This window comes from Zonotrichia albicollis, chromosome 6, assembly GCF_047830755.1.
Source record: "Zonotrichia albicollis isolate bZonAlb1 chromosome 6, bZonAlb1.hap1, whole genome shotgun sequence".
Lineage (NCBI taxonomy): Eukaryota > Metazoa > Chordata > Aves > Passeriformes > Passerellidae > Zonotrichia > Zonotrichia albicollis.
In genome coordinates, this window is record NC_133824.1 from 43,106,976 (window position 1) to 43,133,345 (window position 26,370).

General features: G+C 36.7%; 1 protein-coding gene across 13 annotated transcripts in view; it reads left to right on the forward strand.

Moving 5' to 3' along the window:
- Nucleotides 1-26,370, forward strand: part of SOX6 (SRY-box transcription factor 6) — a 369,248-nt gene that overhangs the window by 325,530 nt on the left and 17,348 nt on the right. For all 13 annotated transcript variants that reach the window (XM_026793117.2, XM_014266735.3, XM_074543379.1 and 10 more), the window contains one exon: nt 11,629-11,737. In XM_026793117.2, the coding sequence (XP_026648918.1) occupies nt 11,629-11,737 (109 nt within the window). The remainder of the gene's footprint in view (nt 1-11,628; nt 11,738-26,370) is intronic.

Here is a 26,370-nt window from a genome sequence, read left to right on the forward strand (position 1 = left end):
ATGGACCACAATCCATAGGTCTCCAGTAGGAAAACCTTTATCCAAATGTGACATTAAAGCAGGATGTCTCAGATAATTTAAGTGTTACGTTTGCTTTTGTTTGTACTGTTTTCTTTAAACATATTCATTAGAAAAGAGCAGAGCCTTTAATGTTCCATGACTGAAAAATCCATCAAGCAGATTTATGGCAGGGGCACTGTGGCATAACAGCCAGTGGACTGGCCTAATGTGCAGAAGTCCTGGGTTCAGCTCTCAGCTTAATCATTGACTTTCTGGGTAACCAGAAGATAATAATTTCCCCTCTCTGTGCCTGAAGATTCAGTTAACAACCTCCATTTTAGAATTATTTGGGTATTACTAATGAGCAGTGGTAAGCTTTGCAATTGTCTACATATATCATAGTAAAAAGCTCCAAAATACTGATTGCTTCCCCAGAACAATATTGTTCTCTTTCCTGTGAGACAGAGCTATAAAACATGATCACAGTTATAAAGTATACAAGTATACAAAGGAGTAAGGAAAGTATGAGGCAGGAAATTCCCTCTTACAGTTTGTATTTATCCACAGAACAGCAAAGAATCTTCCACTGGAATGAGGTGCTGGAATGTTCCTTCAGTGAATTGCATGAACTTTTCCATATATGTCAATTAGAGTGGGAGAAGAAGGATAAAGGAAAAGAGAGAAAAAGTGCATTTTAATGCAGAGAGATGCAGCAGGACCCAGCTCATGCTTATACTGAAGATGAGGTCAAAAATAGGTCTTAAGTGGGACGTAAGTGGCTAATTTGTGGGTGAAACCACTACTTTTGAAACACCCATTCAAGGTTGGTTGTTAAGGTATAAAAGCATTTTCTAAATTGCATTGTTGCCTGGAGCAGAAGAGTACTTAATAAATATCTTATCTGGGAAACTTGAGACAAATTTTTCACAGTAAAAACAAAGGAAGGTTTATAAAGTCATTCTAGTTTTAATGAAAAGCTAGAGAATGGATTTGTGCCAGTGGCATTAGCTATAGACTAGCAGTTTTCTCTTTTTATATTGCAGCATTAAAAACACATTATTTTTTTCCACCCATACATAGGTAATCGTTTTGCATTTAGGATGGTTTCAGGTGCAAGAGTTCCTAGATTCTGCATGGTAAAAATTGCATAGCTTTCAGTTATCCTTTTAAAGTCCCCTGTCATTATTTTGATTCATAATTCCTTCATGGAAGAGCTACTCTTTCCAAGACATGTAAATCTCTCCCAGTTTCTAGGAAATACATATTTGTCTGCATTTGCATGTCAGATTTCCCAAAAAGAGACTTTATCCTACTTTTCAGTTGCCTTTTGTTTTTTGGGGGTTTTATTTTTGGTTTGGTGAATGAGAAACCTGGTCTAGTGGAAGGTATCCCTGTTCATGGCAGGAGTGCTGGAACTGGAACTAGATAATCTTTATGGTCCCTTCAACTCAAACCATTCTCTGACTCTGTGAATTCGTAGCCTTCATAAATCCATTTTGGGCTGCTTTTGCCTTGATCATAAGTTTTAAAAACATAAATTCTGAATAACTTAGTTCTGATTGTGTTAGGGAGATCAGTCAGTAAATATAGCAGTTTCACAGATGCAGAATAATTCTTTCACTTCATCCAGGACATTGCTAATGCAAGGTCTTGTCTGCTCCTTACAGGACTGAGTTCTTGGCTGTCTGTTGTTTTATTCCTAAACAAGAATAATTCTTTGTGCCAGAAGGTCTTCAACCTACCTGTCTCAAAGGAAAAAAAAGAATGATCAGTAAGAAGGATAAAGCATCTTTTTGAGCCTGGAAAAAAACCTGTTTCATTCTTATTCTCATATGCTGTGTACGTATAAGAACTCCACACTTTGGCCCTGATTCAGCCAAGTGCATTTAGTCCATTCTTCATATGCTCCCCTGGAGTTAAATACTGATTATCCATGTCCTTGAGGCCTCTGTTGGACTGGAGTGGAAGTATTTGGCACCCTACAAGATTAAGGTCTATATGAGGCTGCAAGAATTTGCAACTCACTGTTTTCTTTGTTTTTTGTTTGTTTTTTTCTTTTCCTAGTTGCATGAGGATTAAAGACAGGAGCTAGTTGAGGGGTGCATTTATATTATCACAGGCATTACGTGCATCATACTTGATATTGTAATCATGCAAACAGCAATCTTGCCTTCTTGACATAAACAGTAAGCAGCACTTTCTCCTGAGGCTGAAATAATCACAGAAAAAACATGGCAGTGATGGAGGTACAAGAGACAAAACACTGCATAATGATGTTATTATCATTGTTCCATTGTCACCCATCCTTACACCTTAGTGATATGATCCTTTTCTCTCTGAAGATAACAAAAGAGGCCGAGTATAAACAGAGCAATCATAAAATGCAACCTGGAAAAATTATACTTAAAATGCTACCAAAAAAAATAATCTTGATAAATACAGAAAAAGCCTACTTAATCTTTGTATGCATGGTATGCAATTATATATTTAGATCCAGCACAAGGCAAGGCATATACTTGCAAACAGTAGCATTTGGTGGGATTTTGCTAACTGCCTTGATTGCATTTCTAATTCTAAATATGAATATGAACATTTAAGCCCAAGTGTCTTTTGCATCTCCAATTTAAACTGCTTCAGGTGTCTTCCTGAACACGGGATGGAACAGGCATGTCTGGAGGCTTGTGTTGTTTATAGAGGTAAACAAAAGGGCTGGGTACCCCCGGTGACTCATTTGTGATGTCTGGGGTTAGGTGTCTGTACTGCCAAAGCCCTGCAGGATTTACCCTAATGGAGGTACTCAAACCTACAACTACAATATACAATACTATTCAGGTTCAAAGGTTGCTGTAATAAAATGCAACTAAGTTTAATTCCTTACTTGAAAAAATACTGGCAAATAGAATATTTGAAATATTTGCTTTTATGCCTTTATAACTGCTAGCCATGCATTGAGTAGGAAAATTTGCATGGATTGAGATTTGATAATTGATTATTGCATCATGTAGTCGAGGTTTATCAAAGTTTTTCCAGCATTATCTGATGGTGTCCAAAACTCTGTCATAAGGAGCAGTTGAAATGACGGAATGGAAGTATTTATGAGAATATCATTTGTCTTTCTCTTAGCTTTTATATGTTTAATTTTAAACTTATAAAAATCCATTTATATGTGCTTCAGTTTGCATATTATTCAAAAAAAGAACATCAGATTACTTCTGAAGATGTTTGACCAGTGGCATTGTGTACGTGTCTGTCTAGATGTGTGTTTTCTGCATTTTTTAAAAGACCTTTATTGTCCCAATGCCCTGTGTGGATAGCAGCTGAAAGCAGCAGCTTTGTGCTGTTGAGGTTTGCAGAACACCGCAATGAAATTGAAATTGGTGACTTCTTTTCTCCCTTTTTTTTTTTCCATTCCAAAAAAATTGCTGTGCTGAACCTAGAATAGTTATGCTGCTTGTTTCACTGCTGTGGCTTCTTTCTAAAACAGAGTTTTCAGCCTGGAATATATTAGTAGGTGATTAAGAGAGAGAGATTCAGAGTTTTGAGCCAGTAACCAAATTCTCTTCTGATTCTAATGCGTGAGAATACCTTCAATGAAATTTAGTCACAAGCATAAAAATCTGGGGAAACATGCAGATATATGTACAGAGTTATGAAATTATCTAAATTTGGTAAAAGCATTTTTGTTCACTTTTTTGGCATTTAAATGGCTCAATTTTAAAATACTTGTTGAAAATGAGGCCATAACTGACAAGGTCCAACCACCTGCTAAATTAAACTTAAATATAGATTTACATTTATTCCTTTGTAATATTTAGCCTAGGAAAAACCCCTTTGTTTTGCCATATTCTTGCACTTTTTTTCTTGTAAATCAAATGTTATAAATTTAAATGAACATTCCAAAGGTCCATGAGTAGCTAGTGAGCTGTTTCCATTAGTCATTTTACAGCACAGAAAAAAAACCAAACCACAGTCCTGCTATTTCCTAGTAGAAGTGAATGTCAATCATAATTTGTGTTTATTTTTGTCTGTCTCTCAAAAATGCACATGTGTGTGTTTAATTAGAAGACAATGTTGGGTTTTCTTTAATGGTTGCATTCAGATACCTTCTAATTACGAGGTAGATTATAGATTTGATCTATACCATTTACCAGCTCTTCCTTAAATTTAGTAATGTTACAAAAGAAAATTAACTTGTCTCCGTAGAAGGCTCCCACTTAATAATCTGTGGAGTTGGTCAGGAGGGAAAGGAGCAGCAGAGAAATCAAGGGAATTTCTCTTTGACTCAACAGTTGAACAGCTTGCACTCTGGAGCACAAGATTTGATTACCTTAGCATGTGTTACTACAAATGTTATTAACAGTCATAAAATTATCCTGCTTTTTTAGAAACAAGTGACAGACCAAGCTTTGGACTCTTTCTGACCCCTGGCAAATTCTCCAGCATTCATAGGGAATTATTCGGAGTGTAAAGTAGTAACACCTCTTGTTTGCTTTTCATTTACCAGCTGCTAATTTAATTGATTGTCCCTTTGTTTTTCAAGGACTAATTTCTCCTCAGTCTGTGGTGGAATTTCACAGTTTGTGTGATTTTTTTTTTCTTTTAATCTTTACCTTTTATGTAATTTTCCTGTAGGCTGCAGCCTGAGCTTGCTGCTGAAACAAAGAGTTAATCACAATGCTCTCAGATGCTGCCATGCATCATGCCTTTGTACATGAATAAAAAGTTGGAAACCGCATGAAAGCAGTAGTTGGGTTACCACACAACTGGATATGCTTAAGTCTGAACGCTTCATAACTCTAACTACTGGGGAGTTGCAAACTTATAAATAACCTTGCAATTGGTTAAAACCATATTAAAACCATATGAACAAAGACATAAAGCATTTGGTTAAGGGGGCTCAGTAAATGCAGTAATCCTGTTGAAAGTAATCTAACCAGGGCAGATCCATAGCTTGGGAGTGCCTGCAAAGCATGGCAATAGTTATGGAGATGGCAATATTTCATGAGCAGGAGGGCATAATATTTTCCTTAGGTGGAAATGTTTGCTATCAGTTATTTTTTTTCCCTTTTAAAAAATAGTTTTGAATTGACAGACTTCCTGCTAAAAGCAGGCTTCCGTACACTGAAGTCTATAAACATCTTAGCATCTGCTGAATGCTTCTGATAATCAGAGAATTCATTTAAATCCTTCTTATTTGTGTTCAAGATCAAGATGGCTACTGCTCACACTAGCTGAGAAGAAGCTCTTGGAACTCTAATCCTTAAAATCAGGCTTCCAAAATAATTAGCTGAAGACAGTGTTTAAAAGTTGGCTATATACATTGGCATTTACTTATCTAGGGATTTTTTTTTTTTTGTTTACCCCACTGTTTTCAAGACTAGATTTGTTTCTAGACACTTTAAATTTTGATGAAATTGCAATTCTCAGTTTTGACTCCAGAACCTGGTTCTTAAAAGAAGTCCCATAATGTGACAATCACTGTGAAATTCTGTTTCTGAACAACTTTGGAGTATTTTCTGCTTGTGATGGTCCTGCCCATGTCACATTGTCACATGGAAGCCAGCTGAGACTTGCCAGGCAGGCAAAGAAATTTTACTGTAAATTCCCTGTTATCTGCTTCTAACCTCTTACTTTTCAGTTATGCTTTAAGATGGAAGAATATATTTAAAAGGAGACCTAGTGGCTTCTCTCTCCCCACATCTTTTCAAGCAAGCTGTTTGCTTTGAGGCACTGCAATGTGATGCAAATCTGTAGTCTGTCGCAGGGATGCTGGTCCATGCTGTATGTTCAGCATGCAAAGATATTGCTGGAACAGTTTAGGAACAGCATAGAGGCCCCCAAAACCTGGAAGCAGCAGTACCTCAGGGTGAAAAACCACTCACTGTGCCCCTCTTGGTCCCTGAGATCATTGAATTCAGGAGTTTCACTTACAGAAAAAATAAAGAAAGGGCAGGTTGTGTCAACATCATAGGTGTCAGCATATCCTTCAGTCCTAAAACCTGTAAATCCTTGGAAAAGGTACACCTTGTATCGTGTAATATCTTAAAATAACAGCATTCCTACAATAAGTTTGCCTGCTTTGCTAATTTAATTTCTGTTTTTTGGAGCAGCTCCCAGTGCTGTGATATTGAGAATGAGTCCTAGGCATTCAGCACAGTTCTGCAAAACCAAGGGCCGTGCTTTCAATTGTAACAATAGTGCCACTATTGTGTTTATCTCCTCTGCCATCCAAAGAATTCCAGGAGTTGCATGCCTGCACACCAGTGGGATGATTGACATTGTTGTAATAAGGTTAATGTTTAAACTTCCCACCCATAATAACTAAAATATCCAGAGATAAGGCTGAAAGTCAATTTGTAATTATCCCTGCTGTGCCAAGCCATTGCAAAAGATTCTAAGTGGAAGGTAATTTAACTTTTCAGTCCCAGCTGTTAAAAAGTAGTAAGAAGAAGGTGAAAAGCTTGGGGCATTTGGATCTTGAGTTTCCAGGGAAGAGAAAAAAGGAGCTGTAATTCCTCCTGGTTCAAACTGGGAATAATTTTCTCTGTGTTCTACTGAAAATGTCCTTTATATGTTTTGAATACATTAAGTTGTTTGCTGGTTGTTTACTGTCCATGGTACATGAAGGGCATAGATCATAGTTAGCAAATAAGCTACTAGAAGGTTTAGTATAGAATAATTCAATTGAAATACATTTCATACATAAAGACAACATGTGATAATTATTTGTAGTTATTCTAACTAAAGCACTGTCCTCAGAAGAAATAATATCCCTTCAGTCAAATGTTCTGTGGCTTCTGTGAATGACCCATATTAATTCGATTTCTAGAAACTGCCTCTTTAAATTGGTGTTGGGTAACTGCTTCCATGCTAGACTATTGAAATAAAGGTATTACATCATTGTCCAAACACGTCTGCTTCAATAAAAGTATTTGTTTGCAAGAAAAGATATATATTTTAAATCTTTTACACAACCATCAGCATGCATGCCATTTTCCATTTCAGGCTAAGCATACATTTCAGATGTGGAAAAAGCAAGCATGTTGAAATAATTTGAGGCATGGGTATAGTCAGATCAGTTTTGGTAATCCAGAAGGGAGGGGTGCCCAGTGTATTATTACGTTTCATATATTATTTTTCAAGGGATGGATGCAATCAGTCATCTTCTCGCATATGGTTTGAAAAAAAAATTGTCTCACTGGCAAGTAAACTGTTATTTAAGTACACAATCCACAGTACTACAGAAACAGTTTTGCCAAACTTGTCCAAGTATTCTCACATCCTTAAAGATGGTATAAATATCATTTATGGCAAGCAGTTTACTTCAGACTATATGGAATGCCTTCCTGCTCCCCTGATCTAAGTGTCCCAGTTTGCATTATGGCCTTTATTGCTTCTGTTTGATGGAGTGATCAGTAAAAATTTAATGACACTATAAAATAATAAAAATGTCATTAATTTACCACGGATCCTGGATGCAGTGGTTGTAAAGTTACATTAATAAACAGAATATTTTTTACAACAAAAAGCATTGTTACGTGGGAACGTATAAATAACACACATAAATTTAAGAGCAATTTTACTGTTAGCACACACATTATTATGGAATAGCCAATAAGTGTATAAAACATAGTATATAAAATTTTATGAAAATATACTGTGCACATCAAAAATTCAGCTTTTATCTAAGTGCAGAGAAAAGCCATTATTGTGTGCTTACTGTTTCATTGCTGTTCTTTCGCAAGATCACAATTTTATATTTGTTTCTAGTCATTTGAAGTTTGCAGCCTTTTCCGAGGCAGGGGCTAAGGCTTCCTTTTGCTTTACTCCTTGCTTCACTGAATCATTCTTTTTACCTTCCACACGTGAAGAAAGAATTGATACTTTCTGGCAGAACGTGATGGGAAAAGTTGCTAATTTAATGCAAAGCTAAAAATAATGCCAAAGGGGTTGCAAGGCTTGCTTGGCGACACTGGAAATAAGGGATAACTATCTAGCAGTCTATCTGTCATCACTGGGGCTGCTCCATCACTGACTGTGATAATATGTGAATATGATGGATGCCACAGCCTTGTGGCTCATAACATTTAACATTCATCAGCTCTCACTAACGGGGGCTTTATAATTTAAATATCTTTATTTAATATGCAACATCTACCTCATACATCATAATTTCAAAGCACTTAGAGAACCAACAGTCCTGCAAGACAGTTGAGCAGACTTTAATTTTTTCAATAACTTTTACGTTTTCTGCATGTTTGTGACTGACAACGCATAAATAAGTGCCTAATCATATCACAGAATAGAAAATTAAGGTTTGGCTGCAAAGAAGGTTCTTTTTTCTCTTCTTTTTCTCATTTGGAAGAAAGGATTATTTTTACTACGTGTTCAAAGTATAAAGAAGCACAAAGGATCTGATTTGTGTTGGGAAGTGCTTTCAGTTTCCTAATGCAAACTCCAACTGACTGTGCTGATCTTGTCACGAGAAAGGGTTGTCAGTGTCATATCCTAAAAATTGTTTGCTAAGATTTAAATAGAAAAACTTAAAGTAACTATACAGTATAAGCTCCATAGCCAGCACAAAAATAACAAAAAAAATATGTTCAAAATAGGGGTCAAAAGTGCTTTTCACAGGGGACAAAACACCTGCACCTATCCATAGCAGTGCACTTTATAACAAACTCACCAAAAATTTTCTGCTGATGGAGGTTAGGCAGGCAGCAATAGATGCAGTAGCTGAGTTACATGTGTGCAGATGTGGTGCATGTATAGGTAATGTATTTGTTCGTGCAGCTATGTATAACCATTTATTTTTAATGAAGGGATGTAATTTTTTTTTTAAATCTAGGAATAGGAAGTAGAGAATCAATCTTCCTCTCAGTCATATTAGGGGAAATGTGTACTTTAAAAAGATTTTTAGTCTATTTTCTCTAGGATGAGTTCAAGATGGGGGCAAAGACAAATCCCACTGAAAAGGATTTGAGCTTAGTGGGACAAGTTTCTTCTCTTATTATAAATGTTACAGGAATTTGTTGTGTTTCATGGAATTGTAAAGGCATCTACTAGATAAAAGCATTTTTAGTATTGAGGAAGATTTTCCTGTTTTTAAAAGTCCTCTGAATTTGTGTAAACCCAATGCAAATATTGAACACTTTTTATTATCACTATGATGATTATTTTCAGTAAAAATAGAAAGAAAAGGAATGAATTTTAAAGGCATTTCAAAGACCTAAATATATCTATCTTTGTTAAAGCATCTCATGAATTAGGAGGGAGTTATAAAATAGCAATAAATACAGCTCCTTTGTTTGACAAGAGCAGGTATTTTTATTGCATAAGTGCTTTCATTTTAGTGATTCTGAACCTTATCATACAATTTTCCCTTTTCTTCTTCCACGTCAAAATATTGATGTTCTTACAGAAACTTTTTCTTTTTTTCTTTTTTTCCCGTTTTCCTTTCCTTTTCTTTTTTTTTTCTTTTTTTTTTTTTTTTTTTTTTTTGTAAGAGAATATTTTCTGGTAAAATCAAAGAGAATGAATGACTAGAAAGATATTCCAAATGTGCATATTGATATATAGCTGGATCTGTTGATTTTTATAGAAGAAAGGTATTTCTCCTTTTTCTCAAACACACTTAAAGGCTGTTCTTCCGAGAATACTGCAGGTGCTGTATTAACATCCTTTAAAAAAAAAAAGCTTTTAGTGCAAATATTTTGAAAGAGAAAATAAATGTGCCAAAAGCTGTTTTCTTAGCACTGATCTTTGTTTTTATCTGAACTGCAAATCAGCCCTTTGCAATGGAACACAGTATCCTTGATAAACTTATTTTTCATTCTCTCTACCAGTAAGACAGATCCCATCCTGATGATTCAGGTGTATTGTTACATTGCAGAACATTTTTCAGCAAAATATTGGGCCTCTAGTATTATAGTACCTTTCTACAGTCAAATTTTATTTGTAACTCTTTCTCCTCTCTTGAGTTCCTTTCTGTATGTAGGCTCCTTCATGAACCATGGATTTTACTGAAGAAAACAAGTGAAGTAATTAACCAAATATAAAATGCAAAGTTATTTTGTCTGGCAACTGGGAAATTCTGAGGAACTTTTAGAAATGCATTTAGTACCTGAAATGCCTCAGCTGCATGTTATGGCAAATCCAGTGTCAAACTGAGCTTTCTTTTCCTCTGCAAATTAAACAGAGAATAATTTTAAAAATCCATGGCTGAAGGAACCAAAAGCATGAGGAATCAAAACATTCCTCCCTTTTCCTGATGGGGTTTCAGGGCTGAAACACAATGACAATGGAAAAATAATAACATTGGAAAGCAGGAGTAGTTGGAGGTGGAGCAGATGAGGAGTCATGGCCCTGTTTTGTCCTGAAGAACATTTCCAAGTTTCTGCCATCTTTTGGGAGAGACTCTCCCAATGTCTTCTCCTCGTGTCTAGTATGCACAGCACAGAACTAGGTCATTGAACAATAGACTGAACAGCAGTCAGCACTCTACTTCTGCATAATGCATTAAGTATAACATGGAGAAACTGCTCGTGGAGCTGAAAGCTGGTATTTCACGTCTCTAAATTCAAGCTGACATGACATTTAATATTGTTTCATAGTAATGAACAACAAGGTCTCATTCATTCACAAGTACAACATAATGCCAAGTTTAATCTGAAGAGGTAACAACAAGGCAAGAGGGAAAACATGCTATGTTCCTTCAAATGAGAACGCTAAATTAATGATAACCATTGAACACTCTGCCACTGATACACAGCACTACAGAGACCACTATTGAGAGACAATATTACACTGCCTTTACTGTGCCCTTGTCCAGGAGTGAGGGAGGAACTGGGTGCTCATATAAAATACCTTTCAGTTTCCACTTTCTGGTTCCAGGTTTCCTATGGAGGTCTCTTGCTCTCAAAAGCTTTCTGTTTTTCTGGGAGAGGGCATTCTTTTTCCTTTTTTTTTTCTTTTTTTCCTTTTTTGTCTTCTTAAGTTCCCTATTCACAGAGGTGCAACTTAAATTTCTAGACAAAATAATATTGGTTCTGTCCTCTATTATTCCTTCCTTCAAATATTTGTCTTTGAAAATCTCTGCATAAAATTCAGACTTGTGTTTTCACAGAGGTATGAATGCAAACTTAAATCTCAGAGTGGGGAAAAAGTGCTTTTTCTTCATTAAAATACCAGTGCATTTTAATACAAACTCTTCTTTCAGCTTCTGAATTTTCATGTTTCTCAAATGCCGATTGTCTTTTTCAGTTGAAGTTGGAAAATAAGTGGAAAGGCAAAGTGAGCAGCATCGACCAGCACTGTGTGCTGCCAAGAGTGTTTTGTATTTGCATGTACAATCGTTTATGCATTATGGCACTGCAGATCAAAATAATCTCAAAGTTTCTGTATATGTTTCACATTTAAAACTGATTTTCATAAATGCAAACATTCAGAATCTGTAAAAAAAAAAAAAAAAGAAAAAAAAATGTCCCTGAGCTAAAATTCTAATTAGATGCATTCATTATTTTCTCAGATTTAAAAAATAAGGCATGTATCGATGCATACCCATATGCACTGGCATATAATGAGAACTATCCTATATGGAGCATTAAGAGTCCTTCTGTTCTTTTCCAGGAAAGAACAAGGTTTGAAAATTTAGGCCCACAGTTAACAGGGAAACCCAATGAAGATGGAAAAATTGGCCCCGGTGTCATCGATCTTACAAGGCCAGAAGATGCAGAAGGTGAGTTGCAATTTTGACCATGGGTTATTGAACACTGCACCACAGGATGGTGTGGCTGAAATACTGCCAGTGTCATAAGCACTGCCTGTGTTACATTCCAGGGTAACACTTGATCGATTTCTGTCTGAATTTGTGAGATTTCAGCAGGTCCATGACAAAGTGTGGAGACACAAAGAGGACTCTGTAGCCTTCTTAGCCCTTCTGCAACACAACTTTTCCCCAAGCAGCTGCCAAATAAGTGTTTGCATTTTATACTCTTACTAAAATTTTAGGAGATATTGAGGAAATTATCTCAGGAAGGATATATATTCCCCATTTTTTTAGTGTTTAGCAGCTTTGAAGGTTAGAGCATTTTCAGAAATCTACCCATCGTGCACCACCTATTCAAGATTTAGCTAGCAGAATTCTATTCATAGGCAGCTATCAAATCATAATGGAAAAATACTTCACATTTTCTGTATGAAAAGATCTTTTTCATTATATAAGCCTTCAGTGCACTCATTTCAGTGAGAGTTTTATATATATATCTATATGTTTCAAGCCCCAGGTGGAAGTCAGTGTTTATCAGGACTGAGCTGAGTCTTCTAGCAGGATTACCATGCATGCTCTGGAAGGGGATGTCACTGGGATCCTCTATCCTATGACACATGTATATATGTAGGAGCCTTACCTTTTGAAAGGTAATGTACTCTTCAGATAGAACATTATGCAGGATTTTGCCCCCTCAATTTATTTCTGTTTGAGAATTATTTTACCCTTTTTAAACTGGGAGTATTCGCATTATGGCTTAAGAAGCTTAAAACACTACTAAATTTTCCCATTAACATCCAAACATCTGTCGAATCCAAAATCCGGTTTTTTTCTTGGATCAAAAGAATAGGACCAGTAAACTTTAGGGAGCTATTTATGAGCTTCATTTATTCATCCTTAATACAATTTGACTGGCCACTGTTGTATCATCTGTAAAGAGAAAACTAACAAACAGAAGGTAGGCAAAAAATAACATTCAGACAGGTGTTTTGCAGCAATTCTTTTTTTTTTTTTAGAAGAAAGGAATCAGGAGATACATAGACTTTCCAAAGCAAATCAGTTACTTATAAGGTGCTTTATAAAGAAGCAGTCATCCAGCAGCAATATTTCATATTTCAACATGTTGAAGAATAATTTTTTTGTTGTCAGCTTGGGTGAAATTTGCAAGGGGATACTTACAGATACACAGTGACTGGTTTAGATGACATCAGGCCTTTGACCCCATTGTTGGTTTAGCTAATTTCCTTCAATTCATCCATTCTGTTCCCAGCACCCTTAATTTAGTGTCTTGATACCCCTTGTGGCATTGGCAGCCTCCCCTGTTACTGGATACAGCAGAGAGGAGCTTTGCCACATGTAACCCAAGCTAGAGTGATGTGTGCCAGTTTCAGGACAGTGAGCATGTCTTCCTAGAGCTGCTGGGGGGGCACTTTGAGGCATGGGGCCTTGCCACGTTAGAAATCCGAGTTCATGAATGGATTCAGATTTCCAGAATTTGTTCAGCAGCCAAGAGGTATCTCTGGAAAAGAGATGCTGGGAGCATGGCACTGCTGAGCTGAAAAAAAACATTGGCAGGAGTTCTAAACTGAGCTGCTTATTTGTCCTTCTCATTGTAGACAAGGTGAAGTTAGATGTTAGCTGGGTGAAAGAAAAATACATTCAAAATATAACCTGAGTTTTGCCCCTTATATTTGGCAAGCAGACTAAGAGATGGCACTTCTAGCCTAACATAATTTACAGTGGAAGTGCATTGCTGAAATATCAGCAGTTACACTGTGGTCTCTGATATCCTGTAGCATGCTACAGATTCTGCCCAGCTTCTAATTATTGTGAAACTATTACAGATCTTTCTATGTTTGTCAAAGTTTTTTATATGTGTTCCTATTACTTTGTGCTTCCAAACTTCAGCCCTGGGTTACTATGAAACTTGGAAGTTTATTATTTAGAATCATAGAATCATTTATATTGGAAAAGACCCTTAGGATCATCAAGTGCAACCTAGCATTGCCAGATCCACCATGAATCCATGTCCCAGAGTGCTATATCTTTTAAATACCTTTAAAAGGGGTGGTGACTCAGACACTTCCCTGGGCAGCATGTTCCAATGCTTGACAACTCTTTTGATGAAGAGTTTAAACCTCCCCTGACACAACTTGAGGCCTTTTCCTCTTGCCCTATCACTTCTTCCTTGCAAAAATAGTACAGACCCCCATGTCTCTGCAGCCTCCTTTCATGTTGTTGTACAGAGTGATAAGGTCCTCCTGAGCCTCCTTTCCTCCAGGCTAAACACCCTCAGCTCCATCAGCCTCTCCTCATCAGACTGGTGCTCCAGACCTTTCACCAGCTTTGTTTCTCTTCTTTCACCCTCTCTAAGAATGCCTTACTGCATTTCATTGTGTTGCCACAGTCACAATCTCGGAATGTCAAAGGTTCCTAATAGGCACAGTCATGTTCTTCAAGGGCTTCATGTGTTTCACACCTTCCTTTCTGTATTGTCATTTTTACTTTAAATCTTCCTCCCCCTCCTTTTTTAGATACTATTTGAATGCAGGTTGCTGTAGAAATCTTTAGCTAATATTTCTGTGGTTTATGTGTGCTTTTACACATATAAAACAAGGACTAAAGATTTCTGAAGTGACATATTGCCTTTTCTTGTCAGAAATACTCCCAGATCTCTGAGGCCCAGGTACAGTTGTGACAGAGTGAGTGGATGGATGTTAGATGTGCCTGGTGGTTTTACTCTCATCATCAGAATTTTAGGACTACAGACATGCACCATGTCTCTGCACACTTTGGTTTCCTATGGAAATGCTGGTGTGCAGGCAAGCAGGGAGTGGAACTGCATTTCCACAGCTCCTTTGCTCTAGACCACTGCAGGGATTAGAGTTCAACTCAAACTCCATTTCCCCCAGGTTATGGCCAGCAGTGGGATTAAGTTATGAAATTGTGGGATTACAGTGGGATTACAGAGTTATGAAATCACTGCATTTAGGGAAGATACTAACAATTTGCAGAGTGTTCTTTTAAAAGGGTGGTGGGGGCAGGTGTAAGGGTGGGGCAGTGGTGTAGCAGACTTATTCCTGAGCTAAGGATTCCTAATTTAATCCCACTGCTGGCCATAACCTGGGGGAAATGGAGTTTGAGTTGAACTCTAATCCCTGCAGTGGTCTAGAGCAAAGGAGCTGTGGAAGTGCAGTTCCATTCCCTGCTTGCCTGCACACCAACATTTCCATAGGAAACCAAAGTGTGCAGAGACATGGTGCATGTCTGTCCATCCCAACAGGCATTGGAGATAGACCAGATCTGGGAAGTGCTCCTGATTCCCACAGTTTTGACACAACATTTAAGGTTCATGTAATTTGTCAGAAGACATATCAGCAGAATTCTGTTTATGGAATGACTTTGTAACAGGATCTAGCAATGATTTCTCTCTACTCCTTACATCTTTTCTATAACATATGGCTGTGATCTGGGTCTGACATGATCAGAGTCATGTTTTCCTGTAATTTTAGGAGTGCTTGTGGTACTGGGTCATTGACCAGAAGTTGAAGCTACAGGTTTTTGGGTTTTTTTGAGTCATGAATTATAAGTATTGAAAATCTTTAAACATAGAAATTGGATAAATATGAAATAGTATAGAATGATTTTCTTTTTAGCTCGTTGTCCATGCGCAGTGTGTGAAAACCTTTTTGAGATTAATTAAAGGTAAGATTTAATTAATGGTAGCTGGTTGTGCTTTCAGAGATACAAAGTTGTCTTCAAAGTTCATATTGCTCATAATGAGCTAACAGTCATCTGAATGGAGACCTGAAAATCATTAGGAAGAGTTTTTTATTAAATATGACTTAAAACAATATTTCTATTACTTCTTAGCCACCAGCAGGACTGAGCTAACTATATTAAAAATCATGCTCAAACTGTATTTAAAACATTGCCACTTACTGTGACACCATTGATGAATAATCCACAGCTGTTAGACTTGTATCATTACCTGAAATCCCAGTTGCCATGTTAAAATATATAATACATTTATAGTTAGCAAAATTCAAAAACATGATTTCAAAGCCTCATAAACATTTGGTGACTGGTATCCAAAATTATAAACAACAGCCAGTTGTTTAGTTCTCTAAACAAGGATTTTTTTTCCCCTGAAATATTAACACTTTAAAGGAAACATAATTATTTCTGTAGATGGCTTCATAATTTTGAACATTTGAGATTGTCAGTGCAGAAATATAGACAGGGATGGACATACCAAACATAGTATGTAGCATACTAAATACTAAAGTATGTTGTTCTCAGTTATTGAGATTATTGGATGATGTGAATAAGATTTTTTGGTTCAAGTTCTAGAAAAACATTATTCTTTCACAGATGCTCACTTGTGGGTGATGGTGCTGCTTTTTTAGAATTGTAAAATGTGCTCCATGTTAATGGATCCTTCTAGTTTTGTGGATGTGGTCAAATTCTTGGAAATTTGTAGGAAGTGTGTTAAGGTTTTGTTTTCTAGTAGGTAGAAATCTGCAGAGTACACCTAACCTTTCTGTTGACAATTACTGATTTTACCTTAGCTCAGGTTGCATTGTGGTTTCCTTCAGCAGTTGTATTCAGGGATTCAAATTCCATCAAGACCGGATCTTCATTTCTACCAAAGAATTGGATCTATTAAAATATAATTTTCTTGACTGGATCTTAGTCTCAGACCAAAAACATCTGAATGTTATTGTTTTGCCCCTACCTCACTGTGAGATTTAGTAAAAGAGAAAAAACTTATCTGTAGCTGGTTTTCCTTAGTGAAAATATAATGCATGGCAAAACTAAATTAATTTTTAGAAAGCAAATAGAAATAGATGAAAATGCCTTATTAGTACTTAACATTTCGTTCCCTTCCTGGAAAGAGGGCAGACCTCATGCCCAGTGTTTTGCACACCCATTAGGTGTATTATTAAAGGAGCACCTCTACCATATGCTCAAAGCCTCAACAACCTCATTCACACCCAATAGCAAATAATTGCTTATACAAAAGGGTGAGGGTTTCTTCCCTGCTTCAAGAAAGGTTGGCTCTGAGCAGCTGAAGAGGCAGGTGAGAGGGAACCATACATTTACAGGCAGATCAGCCTTGGCAGGCTGCCAGGACGATCCAAACCTGTGAGGTAACTTGTTTAACACCCTCCCGTGCAGAAGTGTAAACAGCAGGTAGCACAGGCAGGGTAAAGCATCACCTACTTTGGTGACAGTGCTTCATAAATACCGGAGGAAAGAATTCCTCTCCACGCCAGAAATTGTCGCACATAAATATTTGTAATAGTTGCTATGGCAGTTGAGAGGAGAAAGATGAAAATCAGAAAACAGTGAAAGCTGTCTGAAAACAAAGAAATGTATCCAGAGAGTAAGCTCAAGTACTGGAATTTTTATTGCCCTGAATTCTTGTTATAGGTCTTTGATTGCAAAAACACCACTCCAAAACAAAACCAAAAACCCAAACCCTCAACATCCAATAATTGTATCTTTATATTTAAATATAAAATATATCTTTATATTAATATATCTAATATTAATAAGCTCAGATGCTAAAAAGTGGCCTGCATTAATTGTAGTTGCCATTTTTAGCATCCATGAATCTGATTGTGCTTTATTATTGAGTGATATCCTTAAATTTCCTAGAATAACTCATAACAGATAGGAATCTGGGGTGAAGTACTTAGGCACGGTATTTCAGTTGCGTTGGATGAGACTCTGTGCTTCAGCCCTGGAGTAACTCAACACCTACAGATGGGATAGGAGAAAGATGTCTTTGAGAACACCCCATCACTTTTCTGATGGCAAACGCTTCGTGCAATTCATTGTTGCCAGCATCCCCATTACATTTTAGAGGGGGAACTGAAAATTCTGTGCTGGGAGTGTATGGACTGATCTTTCCACAGCATTGAAACTTATTCCTCTCAAGACACTAATATTTACCATATAGTATGCTTCTCTTTTCAGAATAACAAATCTGGGTATCCTCCACAACTGTTAACTTTTGATTTTCAACTTCCTTAGGTATTTTTGGTTTTCTACTGCTAAATATGAGGCTTTCTTGTCTGGCATTTCCAAGCTACAGTAATTGATTCTTATAGAACAGTATCTTTATTTTAAAAAATTTCACTTAGGATTTTTGATGTTGTACGATTGACCACTTTTACAATGCCCTGAGTTTTACACATTAGCACAGTTATAACTAAGAGCTTTTCACAATTTCCATTATATAGTAAAACATTATTTTCAGGAATTTAGAAGGTGGCTGTAAAAAGCAACTGTGGGCTGCAGTTTTACACAGAAAATCTTCACCCATGAGAAAATTATTGTCACAAATGCTGAAAGCATCAGTCAGTATGTGTAGCTATTTTTAGGTGGACTGACTGAAAAATTAAATATAGCAATTCAGTGGTTTAAAACATTTTTTCACACTCATGTACAGCCACCAGGTGTAAAACACCCCATGGTCCTGATTCTCTCAGGATGTCTTTGGTAGTGTTCCAATATGACAAAAGAAGCTTGAAGCTCCATAAAATAGTGCAAAATTTCCATGCACAATTGCATTTTCAGTTGATGGAGAAAGCCACCATTATGTCATACTGAGTGAAGGAGGGAGGAATCGTGCCCTTCTTCCTTAAATCTTGAGCACAGGGAGTGGAGCAGAAATATGAGTACACTAAGGAAAGAACATCATATATTCTGGCTAAGCACGAGCAATTGGTACAGATTCAAACAAGTCCTCTTTGTACAACTGTCTATTTTTCTTAGTCTAAAACGTGAACAGTTTTCTCCTTCAGGAGCCTCAGTATCTGAGAAATAGAAAAGTGTTTAGGATCATTTGCCTTTCTTGCATGTATATTTGCAAGGTGTCTAAGCAAGTGCCTAGTGAAGAACTTGGTAGCAAGGGGAAAATATTTCTTTAATTTGTATTTTGATTTAATTTCACAGTATCAGTGGTCCAAAGAGTGTGTAGTGTGAGCATTGCAGTGTCTTCATAAATTCTACAAATAATAAATGATTGTGTTTTCAATTTGGCAGGAGTGGTTTCACAGGAATTAGAAAAAAAGGAATGATTTGTAAATTTTTATGTAAGCCCCTCTTTCATAGTAAACACTCTATTTTTTATCCAAACCAGGTAACTGTGGTCACATGTTAAGACATTCCATTGCCATATTTATAAAAACATCTTCCTGGTTTTGCTCACAAATCCCAAATACCCAGGGGTACCTTACTTGAAAAATTAGCCTGAAGAACAGCTCCTGTTAACATGATGTTTTTGCTTCTTTCTTTTCATGTTATATTATTTACTAGTTACATTATCAGTTGTTTTAATATCAGCACCCCATGTGAAAGGCAATAAGAAATGGCCTAGCCCCAGCTCCTTGCTAATTACTGATATGACAAGTGAAAGCAGCTAGCACTGGATGGAAGGAATTAGTTACATTGATACAGAGAATGATGTTGCATCATTCAGAAAGTGACAAATTATTGAAGATGGAATGCAGGAAATGGGTCACTAAAGCCGTGGCTGTAACACATTTTCAAGTCTTTTGCTTTTGCTCTGCATTTCTTAATACGTGATTTGAGGGAGGTGGTTTTGTAAAAACTTCTCCCATTGTTAAACGTAATTCCCTTTTACAAACTACATTGTACTTAGGCTTTTAAAAATCATTGTTTTGGTAAAGAACAACGTGAGCAAGCAATGAACAGTGTTCAGCCACACCTTGAACAATGCATCCATCAAATGTGAAGTCAGACTGCCTTCTTTCTCTGTCCTTAATTCCCGTCTGTCATTTCTCCATCTTAAAACAAAACAAAGCATTGACTGAAGTATGAATGGATCACTATGGCCCTTGTTCAAACAGGACTTTTTCAACATAAAAGCTTTTAGGGATGACTGAAGACTGCAGAATTAGCCCCTGTGTTTTAAATTAATGTTGTATTTTCTGGATGTTTTAGGTGACACTCATGTCATGAGAAATTTGAAATGATGTGAATAACAGCTACACTGGCAGTAAGGCTGTTACTTTTATGGAAACTTTTTTATGTTAAATAGATTAGTGCATTTTTCTTTGTGTTGCTTTGATTTTGAATATGATTAATATAGTAACAACAATTGCTTAGCTGGTAAACCAGCTGGGGTTCTTTTTCTCAAAAATCAAATCAAATCCATAGATCTTGTCAAATACCTAACAATAGTTGTTAGTATTTTTTCTCTTGGACTGGGCTGTTTCCTCCATGATTTTCCTTTCTGTGGGCCTCTATTTTCCTCAACTGAGTATGAAATAAAATATCAAAGGGAAACAGCAACAATGTTTGTGGATTGAATAATGTAGATTGTTAGATCTGATGACTGGCAATCCCTTACTTCTGGCATCATTACGTAGGCTGAAAAATTTTCGACTTAAATATGATTCATATTTCTTTTCTATCAATAACATTAATGTCAGAATGGGGTTGTTAGCATTTAATTAATTATCTGTGAAGGGTCTTGAAGTCTGCAAGTGGCACATGATTGAAAAATATGATGACACTTAAACACCTCCCCAAATTTATAGTAGAGGCTGCTTCTTCATCCCAGTTTCTCTATAGACGTTTAGAGTAACTCTTGTGTTAGAGCACATGTGTGACTGTGTCAGCCATCAGGAGCTAAAGCCAGGCCTCAAGCCCTAATTAATTCAGTTAATATCCCATGTAATTTAAAGTATTATTTTATTGTTTTAGCTATAGTCCTTGCCAAGTTTCCATGAGGGTTAGCTTTGCCATAGAATGTGGTCAAGAAATCTAAACTGTTTGTGTAAGCCATCAAGCAAGTAGCTGCATTTAGCAGTTTTAATTCATTTATATAGCACAGATTTGGGCAGGGCTGGCTGTGGAGCGTGGATGTGCTAGCAGCTTATTTAGAATTATTGTTTTGGTATTTATTAGGGCCCTGCTAACAATTCAGCTTTAAACACTGGTGAGCGAATGGTGGAGCTGAGAACAGTTGCTTTGATTTCACACGCAGCAGATATTCCACTCTTAATTTTAGCTTTAGACTTTCAAATGGGGAAAGATGTATATGCAGGTTGTGAGTATGGCTGTGAAAACTGGTGCTGTGTTTTAATTGAGATTAAGTATTTTGCTTGCATATGTAAAACAAATGTACTAAAAAAAGTAAACTCGCTGCCACCAAAACTGAAAACAAGGCACTCTGGAAAATATATGCTGATATATAACTGGCTAGAATTTCCTTCATTTTGCAAAGCCACGAGCCACATGCATCAGCTCACCACAAAGTCATTAGGTCTTTTTAAACTCAGATGAAAAACATTAACAAATACCACAAAAGGCTTTAGTATGGCCCCTTTGTTCATTCACATATGGCAGTTTATAACTCCTGCACCACTTGGGTCGTGTGTTTGTTTAAGCTGCCTCCATCAGGCCAGCCCTGAAAGAACAAAAGACATCTTGAGCGATCCTAAGCAGGAAATGGGCTAATCTAAACATGGCTTGTGACACTATAAGTAGAATAGAAAGGGGAGGGATTGATTAGTCATTAATGTCCAATTGACTCCATATGGATGTTGCAATAATAAGGCCTTTTTCAGTGCAGTAGCGGAGTTATTGAATTAGAGGTTTATGTTTCCTCAGAGCTGACCTTAGGGAATTTCCAGTTGGTTCTTCTTGTTGATGTTTTAAAGAGAATGGAGTCTCTTAACAGGCAAAAGGGAAGTCTTATCAGAAGGAAGTGTTGCTTGGGTATAGCTAACCTGTGCTTCAGTATATTCTCACCTTTTAGTATTTACCTAGTGCATTTCAGAACCCTTGCAGGTGAAAAATCTTAGAGGCCATTTAAATATTGCAGTATTTAATGAATTGCTTGTGGCTTACTCGGTTTTTTCTCCCCATTCATTCTCTGACATGCAGCCTGTGAGAAATGTTCACTGCTCAAATTGCAGCTGAATAATATTTGTTTAGCATTTGGAACAAAAGCTGCCTGACAAACAGAACATTTGTGTCACCCCTGTTCCAAACCTTGCTATGTTTCCAAGTGGGTATTTTGCCAGTGATGACAAGACATGCCAGTAAAGAATGAGAAAATTTGAATGGTGTTGGGGATGAAGAAATAAGAGGCAGGCTAGGAGCAAAACAGATAAATGTATTTCTACAGCTGCTACATGTTGCTTAGATTACAGTGAAGTAGCAGGAATTCTTGTAAATTTCTCTAAAATTGATAACCCAAAATATTAGCTAATTGACAACTCCTGTGTTCTAAGCTTGCCAAAGCTGCTCTTTCTATTCTGTTCTTTCCATATTTGTCTTTCTCTATTTGATTTTAACTGCTGCTATACGTTTCACAAAGGCTGCATTTGTCTGTACACAGGTTAAGAGCAGCACAGGGCACTACTAAGATGGTTTTTCATTCTCCCCGTCTTTATGGCATGGCCATATTTATGAGTAACCCATCTCTTGCAGTAAAACTGCTGTTTGCACATTTGTCAGGTCCTGGTCTGTGCAGTGGTAGCTGTATTACCACAGACAGGGCCTGATATTTTGGAGGTCACAATCAGTCTTTTCCAAACTAGGCAAATATGTCACCTCAGCTTAATGAATAACTGATGGTAGGAGCTTTACAACTAACCAGTCATTTTCATACCAGGAACCTAGAAAGATTGTCTGTATTTCTATGTATCCTGTCTTGGTGTGTGTCCATGGAAGATGATCTGCAGTACATACTCTAGATTAGCCAGATCTATTTATCTATTTTCTGGGGAGAAGTCAGGGGAAATGTATAACTTCAAACATGAATCAATGGCCATACTGTGAAGAATCATTAAGGAATAACAGGGTGACTGACAAAAATCTCTCTCTTTTGCTGTCACTTCTTTTCTCTCTTTTCCTCAGTCTTTTTTTTTTTTCTCCTTTCTATCACATCTATTATTGTTTGTTTTCTGGTAACATGTAAAGGCCCAATCTCAGGTGTTTTTGTAGGTGATGTGCAAAGTGGAAGGTAAACCACATCCCAGTAAAGACAGTAGGATTAACCTTATAGTGGCCAAGATTTCAGGAAGCATGCTGAGGGATAATGCCTGTTTTAATATTAATTTCATTAGCAAATGCAAGAACCTCAGAAAAAGACATGAATAAATAAATAAATAAACGATGTAACAATTGTTATTTTGTGTTTCTTAACATTTATTTCACATAAGGAAGTTTATCTTTCTTGATGATCAGATTCTTTTATCTCTCCAATATTCTCTGATTAGACAGCTCTTTAGAAATGAAAATATTGTTGCAAATTATTTTCATGAAGCTCTAGCATTTTTAGATTTAGTCTGTGGTGTTTTCTTTGCCTTGGTATTGCTTCTAGAGCAGTATGGAATCCAGTTTTCACAGAGAGGTTGCCTGCCATATATCCATAAAAAAAATATCACTCTTCTTTAATCTGATTTTAGTTTTAAATCATCAAAGTTATGACAAGCTGTGCAAATGCAAAGGATCTAGGAAGTAAGGCAGTGAACACTTCCAGAAGCTAAAAGTGTCACTTTGAGGATAGCCCCTGTCTTTAGGCCAAAATATAGAGTTCTTTGCCAACTAAGCTACTAGGGCAGCCAAACTGTACTGCTTCTGCAATAATTATAAATTCTGACCAGGCTCTTAATTCTGAAAATCCCTCCTCCTGTGATTGCAGTATGAGCAGTAACTGGCAAAGCATTAGTTACCATAGAGAGACAATTACCAATTTCTCCCCTTGTCTTGTCCTTCACTGGTAGTACATTTCCATTTTATCTGTTATTTTAGGTTCATTAGTAATTAGAATTCCCTGAAAATATTTTCAGAAAGATTTAAAACACCTCCTTCTTTGCACTTGCATATACATTTTCTTTAAAAATTCCAGGTGTCTCTTTGAGCCGCTGTCAGTGCTAACTATAGTTATCACAATAGGAAAAAACTCCATACTTTGTTAAATCTGTTGAAATTGTTTTCATAGGGCACAATAAAGTCAAAATATCTGCTTGACAGGATGAAGTACCTAAGAACAACCAGTTTGAAAGCTTGTTATGTGTTTCAACTTGTAAGACCTCACTGAGCATATATGTATTTGTATCATTAGCACCTCATTTCTAATCTAAAAAGGTACTTAGACATTCTGACTTCCCCCCATGCTGCAAGAACTATTTTATTGTAATGCTTTATGTGCTGAATATAATTCTGTGGTTCTGAGACAGAAGAGCATGAAGATTATATTGCTTTACTTATTTGCAGAAATTCATTTTGCAAATGCTTTTGTGATGGCCTATAGGTCAGCTTGCAAATATTTCCCCAGAGATCAAGCTCAAAGAACATCAACTCTTTGGCTGCTTTTTCAAGTCCTTCAAGTAAGGACTTGCTTAAAGCAGATGCAGCCAGACTTGACCTTCTTGGGATGGTTGTAATTTATTACTCCAAGTAAGAATTGTTTTCTAACATAACCTTTCTATGAAAACAGATAATAATTTATGGTGGTTTTCTGCCTTCATTTTTTTTTGCCTTTCTCTTTTTTTTCTTTGCTTGTTTTTGTTTATTTTCATTCTGTCTAGATTACATCCAGATGAAAAAGCCACCTATAATCTTGTTCCCAGTAAAACTACACTTTACCTGCATTAGGCTTGAGAAGTCCAAAATTGTGTTAGAAAGGGCTAAAGACAAACTCTTAGCTGTAGTGAATAAGTACCTTTGGAAAAGGAAAATATGGAAACCCTATGGATTCAAATATATTTTTCCTGTGCAGTGAGTAGAGCAGCTTAATAACAAATTACAACTTTTGCATAAATGATAATTTAATTTTTTTATCACCAGCTTCCCAATTGTCCACATACTAGTTATATGTTTTTATTACATTATCTTAAAGGATAGAATAACTGTTACATACTATGCTGGATTTTTCTCAAATTATATAGTTCTTTGTCCCAGTAAATATTTTAGTGTTGACTTACTATGTTTGCAACTTATTTCAATTTCTAAATAAATAGATTCTCTCTCAAATTATGGTATCTTTGATATGTTTGTGGTCCAAGGCTTTTGGCAACAATGGGCAGAGCCTCATTGACCATTCACCCCCCTCAACTGGTCCTACCTGCAGGTCACTCTGCAAAACTGCTCTTCCCTTTTGCAGTAAAAGGCTGACTGCAGCCTCCTGTAAATGCAGAACACCTGTGGCACGGTGCTTAACTTAGAACAGTGTTAAAACAGTTTTGCAGCTCACATTTGCCACAAACCTGTCTTCTTTTATGTGCATGCATGTTAGTATACAAATTGCCAAATTGGTGTCAGTTGTAAAGTAATGGCATGGGAGGTGTCATAAATTACCAGGGTGATCCTCAGGAGAAGACACTGCTGTGTGCGAATGAGTGTTTTGCTCTCAGGGTAATGTATGTCTTCATCTGGCCCAGTAGTCAGCATATTGCCCTGTGTTGATGGATATAGTCAGCTTGAAACTACACTACATTTCACTGCACAATAAACATGGCTGTCAACACCATATAAAGCAAAATCAATTTATCCTGTATGGTCAGTGCGTTTTAAATGAAATTAATGTACTGTGGACCTGGTGGCAAAAAGGTAGTGTATTAGTTATGCATCCTCTATTTTAGGGCCCCTTTTTTTCATGCAAATGTGTTTCTTATATAGAATTTTTAAAAAGGTGTGCCTATATAATGCTTTCAATCTGAATTAGGAAAATTGATTTTTGCACAACTAAAAACTTGCGCCTGTATTCAGTAAAACTGCAGTGGTTTGTTTTACGTACTGTAAATAATTAATCTTACCTTATCTGGCAAATAAATTCATGTTGGTAGCTGTAATTGTTTATAAAAAAAAGGAGATCTATTACTGTATTAATTTTTTGTAAAGTATCTTGCCTTTTCAAGGTATTAAATTATATGACCAGTTTGGTGAGGTCTGAGACTCTCACTCTCCCACTGTAAACACTTTTTTTTTGGCCTTTTTTATAGCTAAAGTATAGCTCTAAAAACATATCATCACAACTTCAGAAGTTTTTTTCCTGTAAAGGCATGCCTTTGTCATCTGTTTCACCCCTAGTAATTAGTTCTACACCTCAGATCTGCTATCTCTAAACTCCCATAAGGCTTTGCTATTTGTGGTCAAGAAACAGGGCTGGATACATACAAAATCCCAGTTAGGGCTGGCATGTCCAAGCTGAATTGATGGCAGATAAAGACTGGGATACACTAAGGCACAGCAGGCATGGAGTAGGGCTGCTTGTCTCCCACTCTGGAGTGCTCCAATGTCCTGTGCATGTACCTGTTGGAGAAAGACAGTTTTATTACATATATGTGGCTCAAATCCTCCAAAACACATCTAGAATTCAATCAAAGCAGATGCTACTTTAAAATGTTCAGCTTCAAATAGAGTCGGATCCATACAAATGGCAGCATGTACCTGGTGCACTGTATAATTTAATTTATGGAATGTTTGTCACTGCTTCACTGCTCAGGCAGCAAAGTTGTTGTCAATGGCTTGTGTCAGCAGGCCTACATTCTCAAATGTAACTTTATGTGAGTTTTGTTGAGCATTCAGAGAATGTATTTTATGGTAAAGCC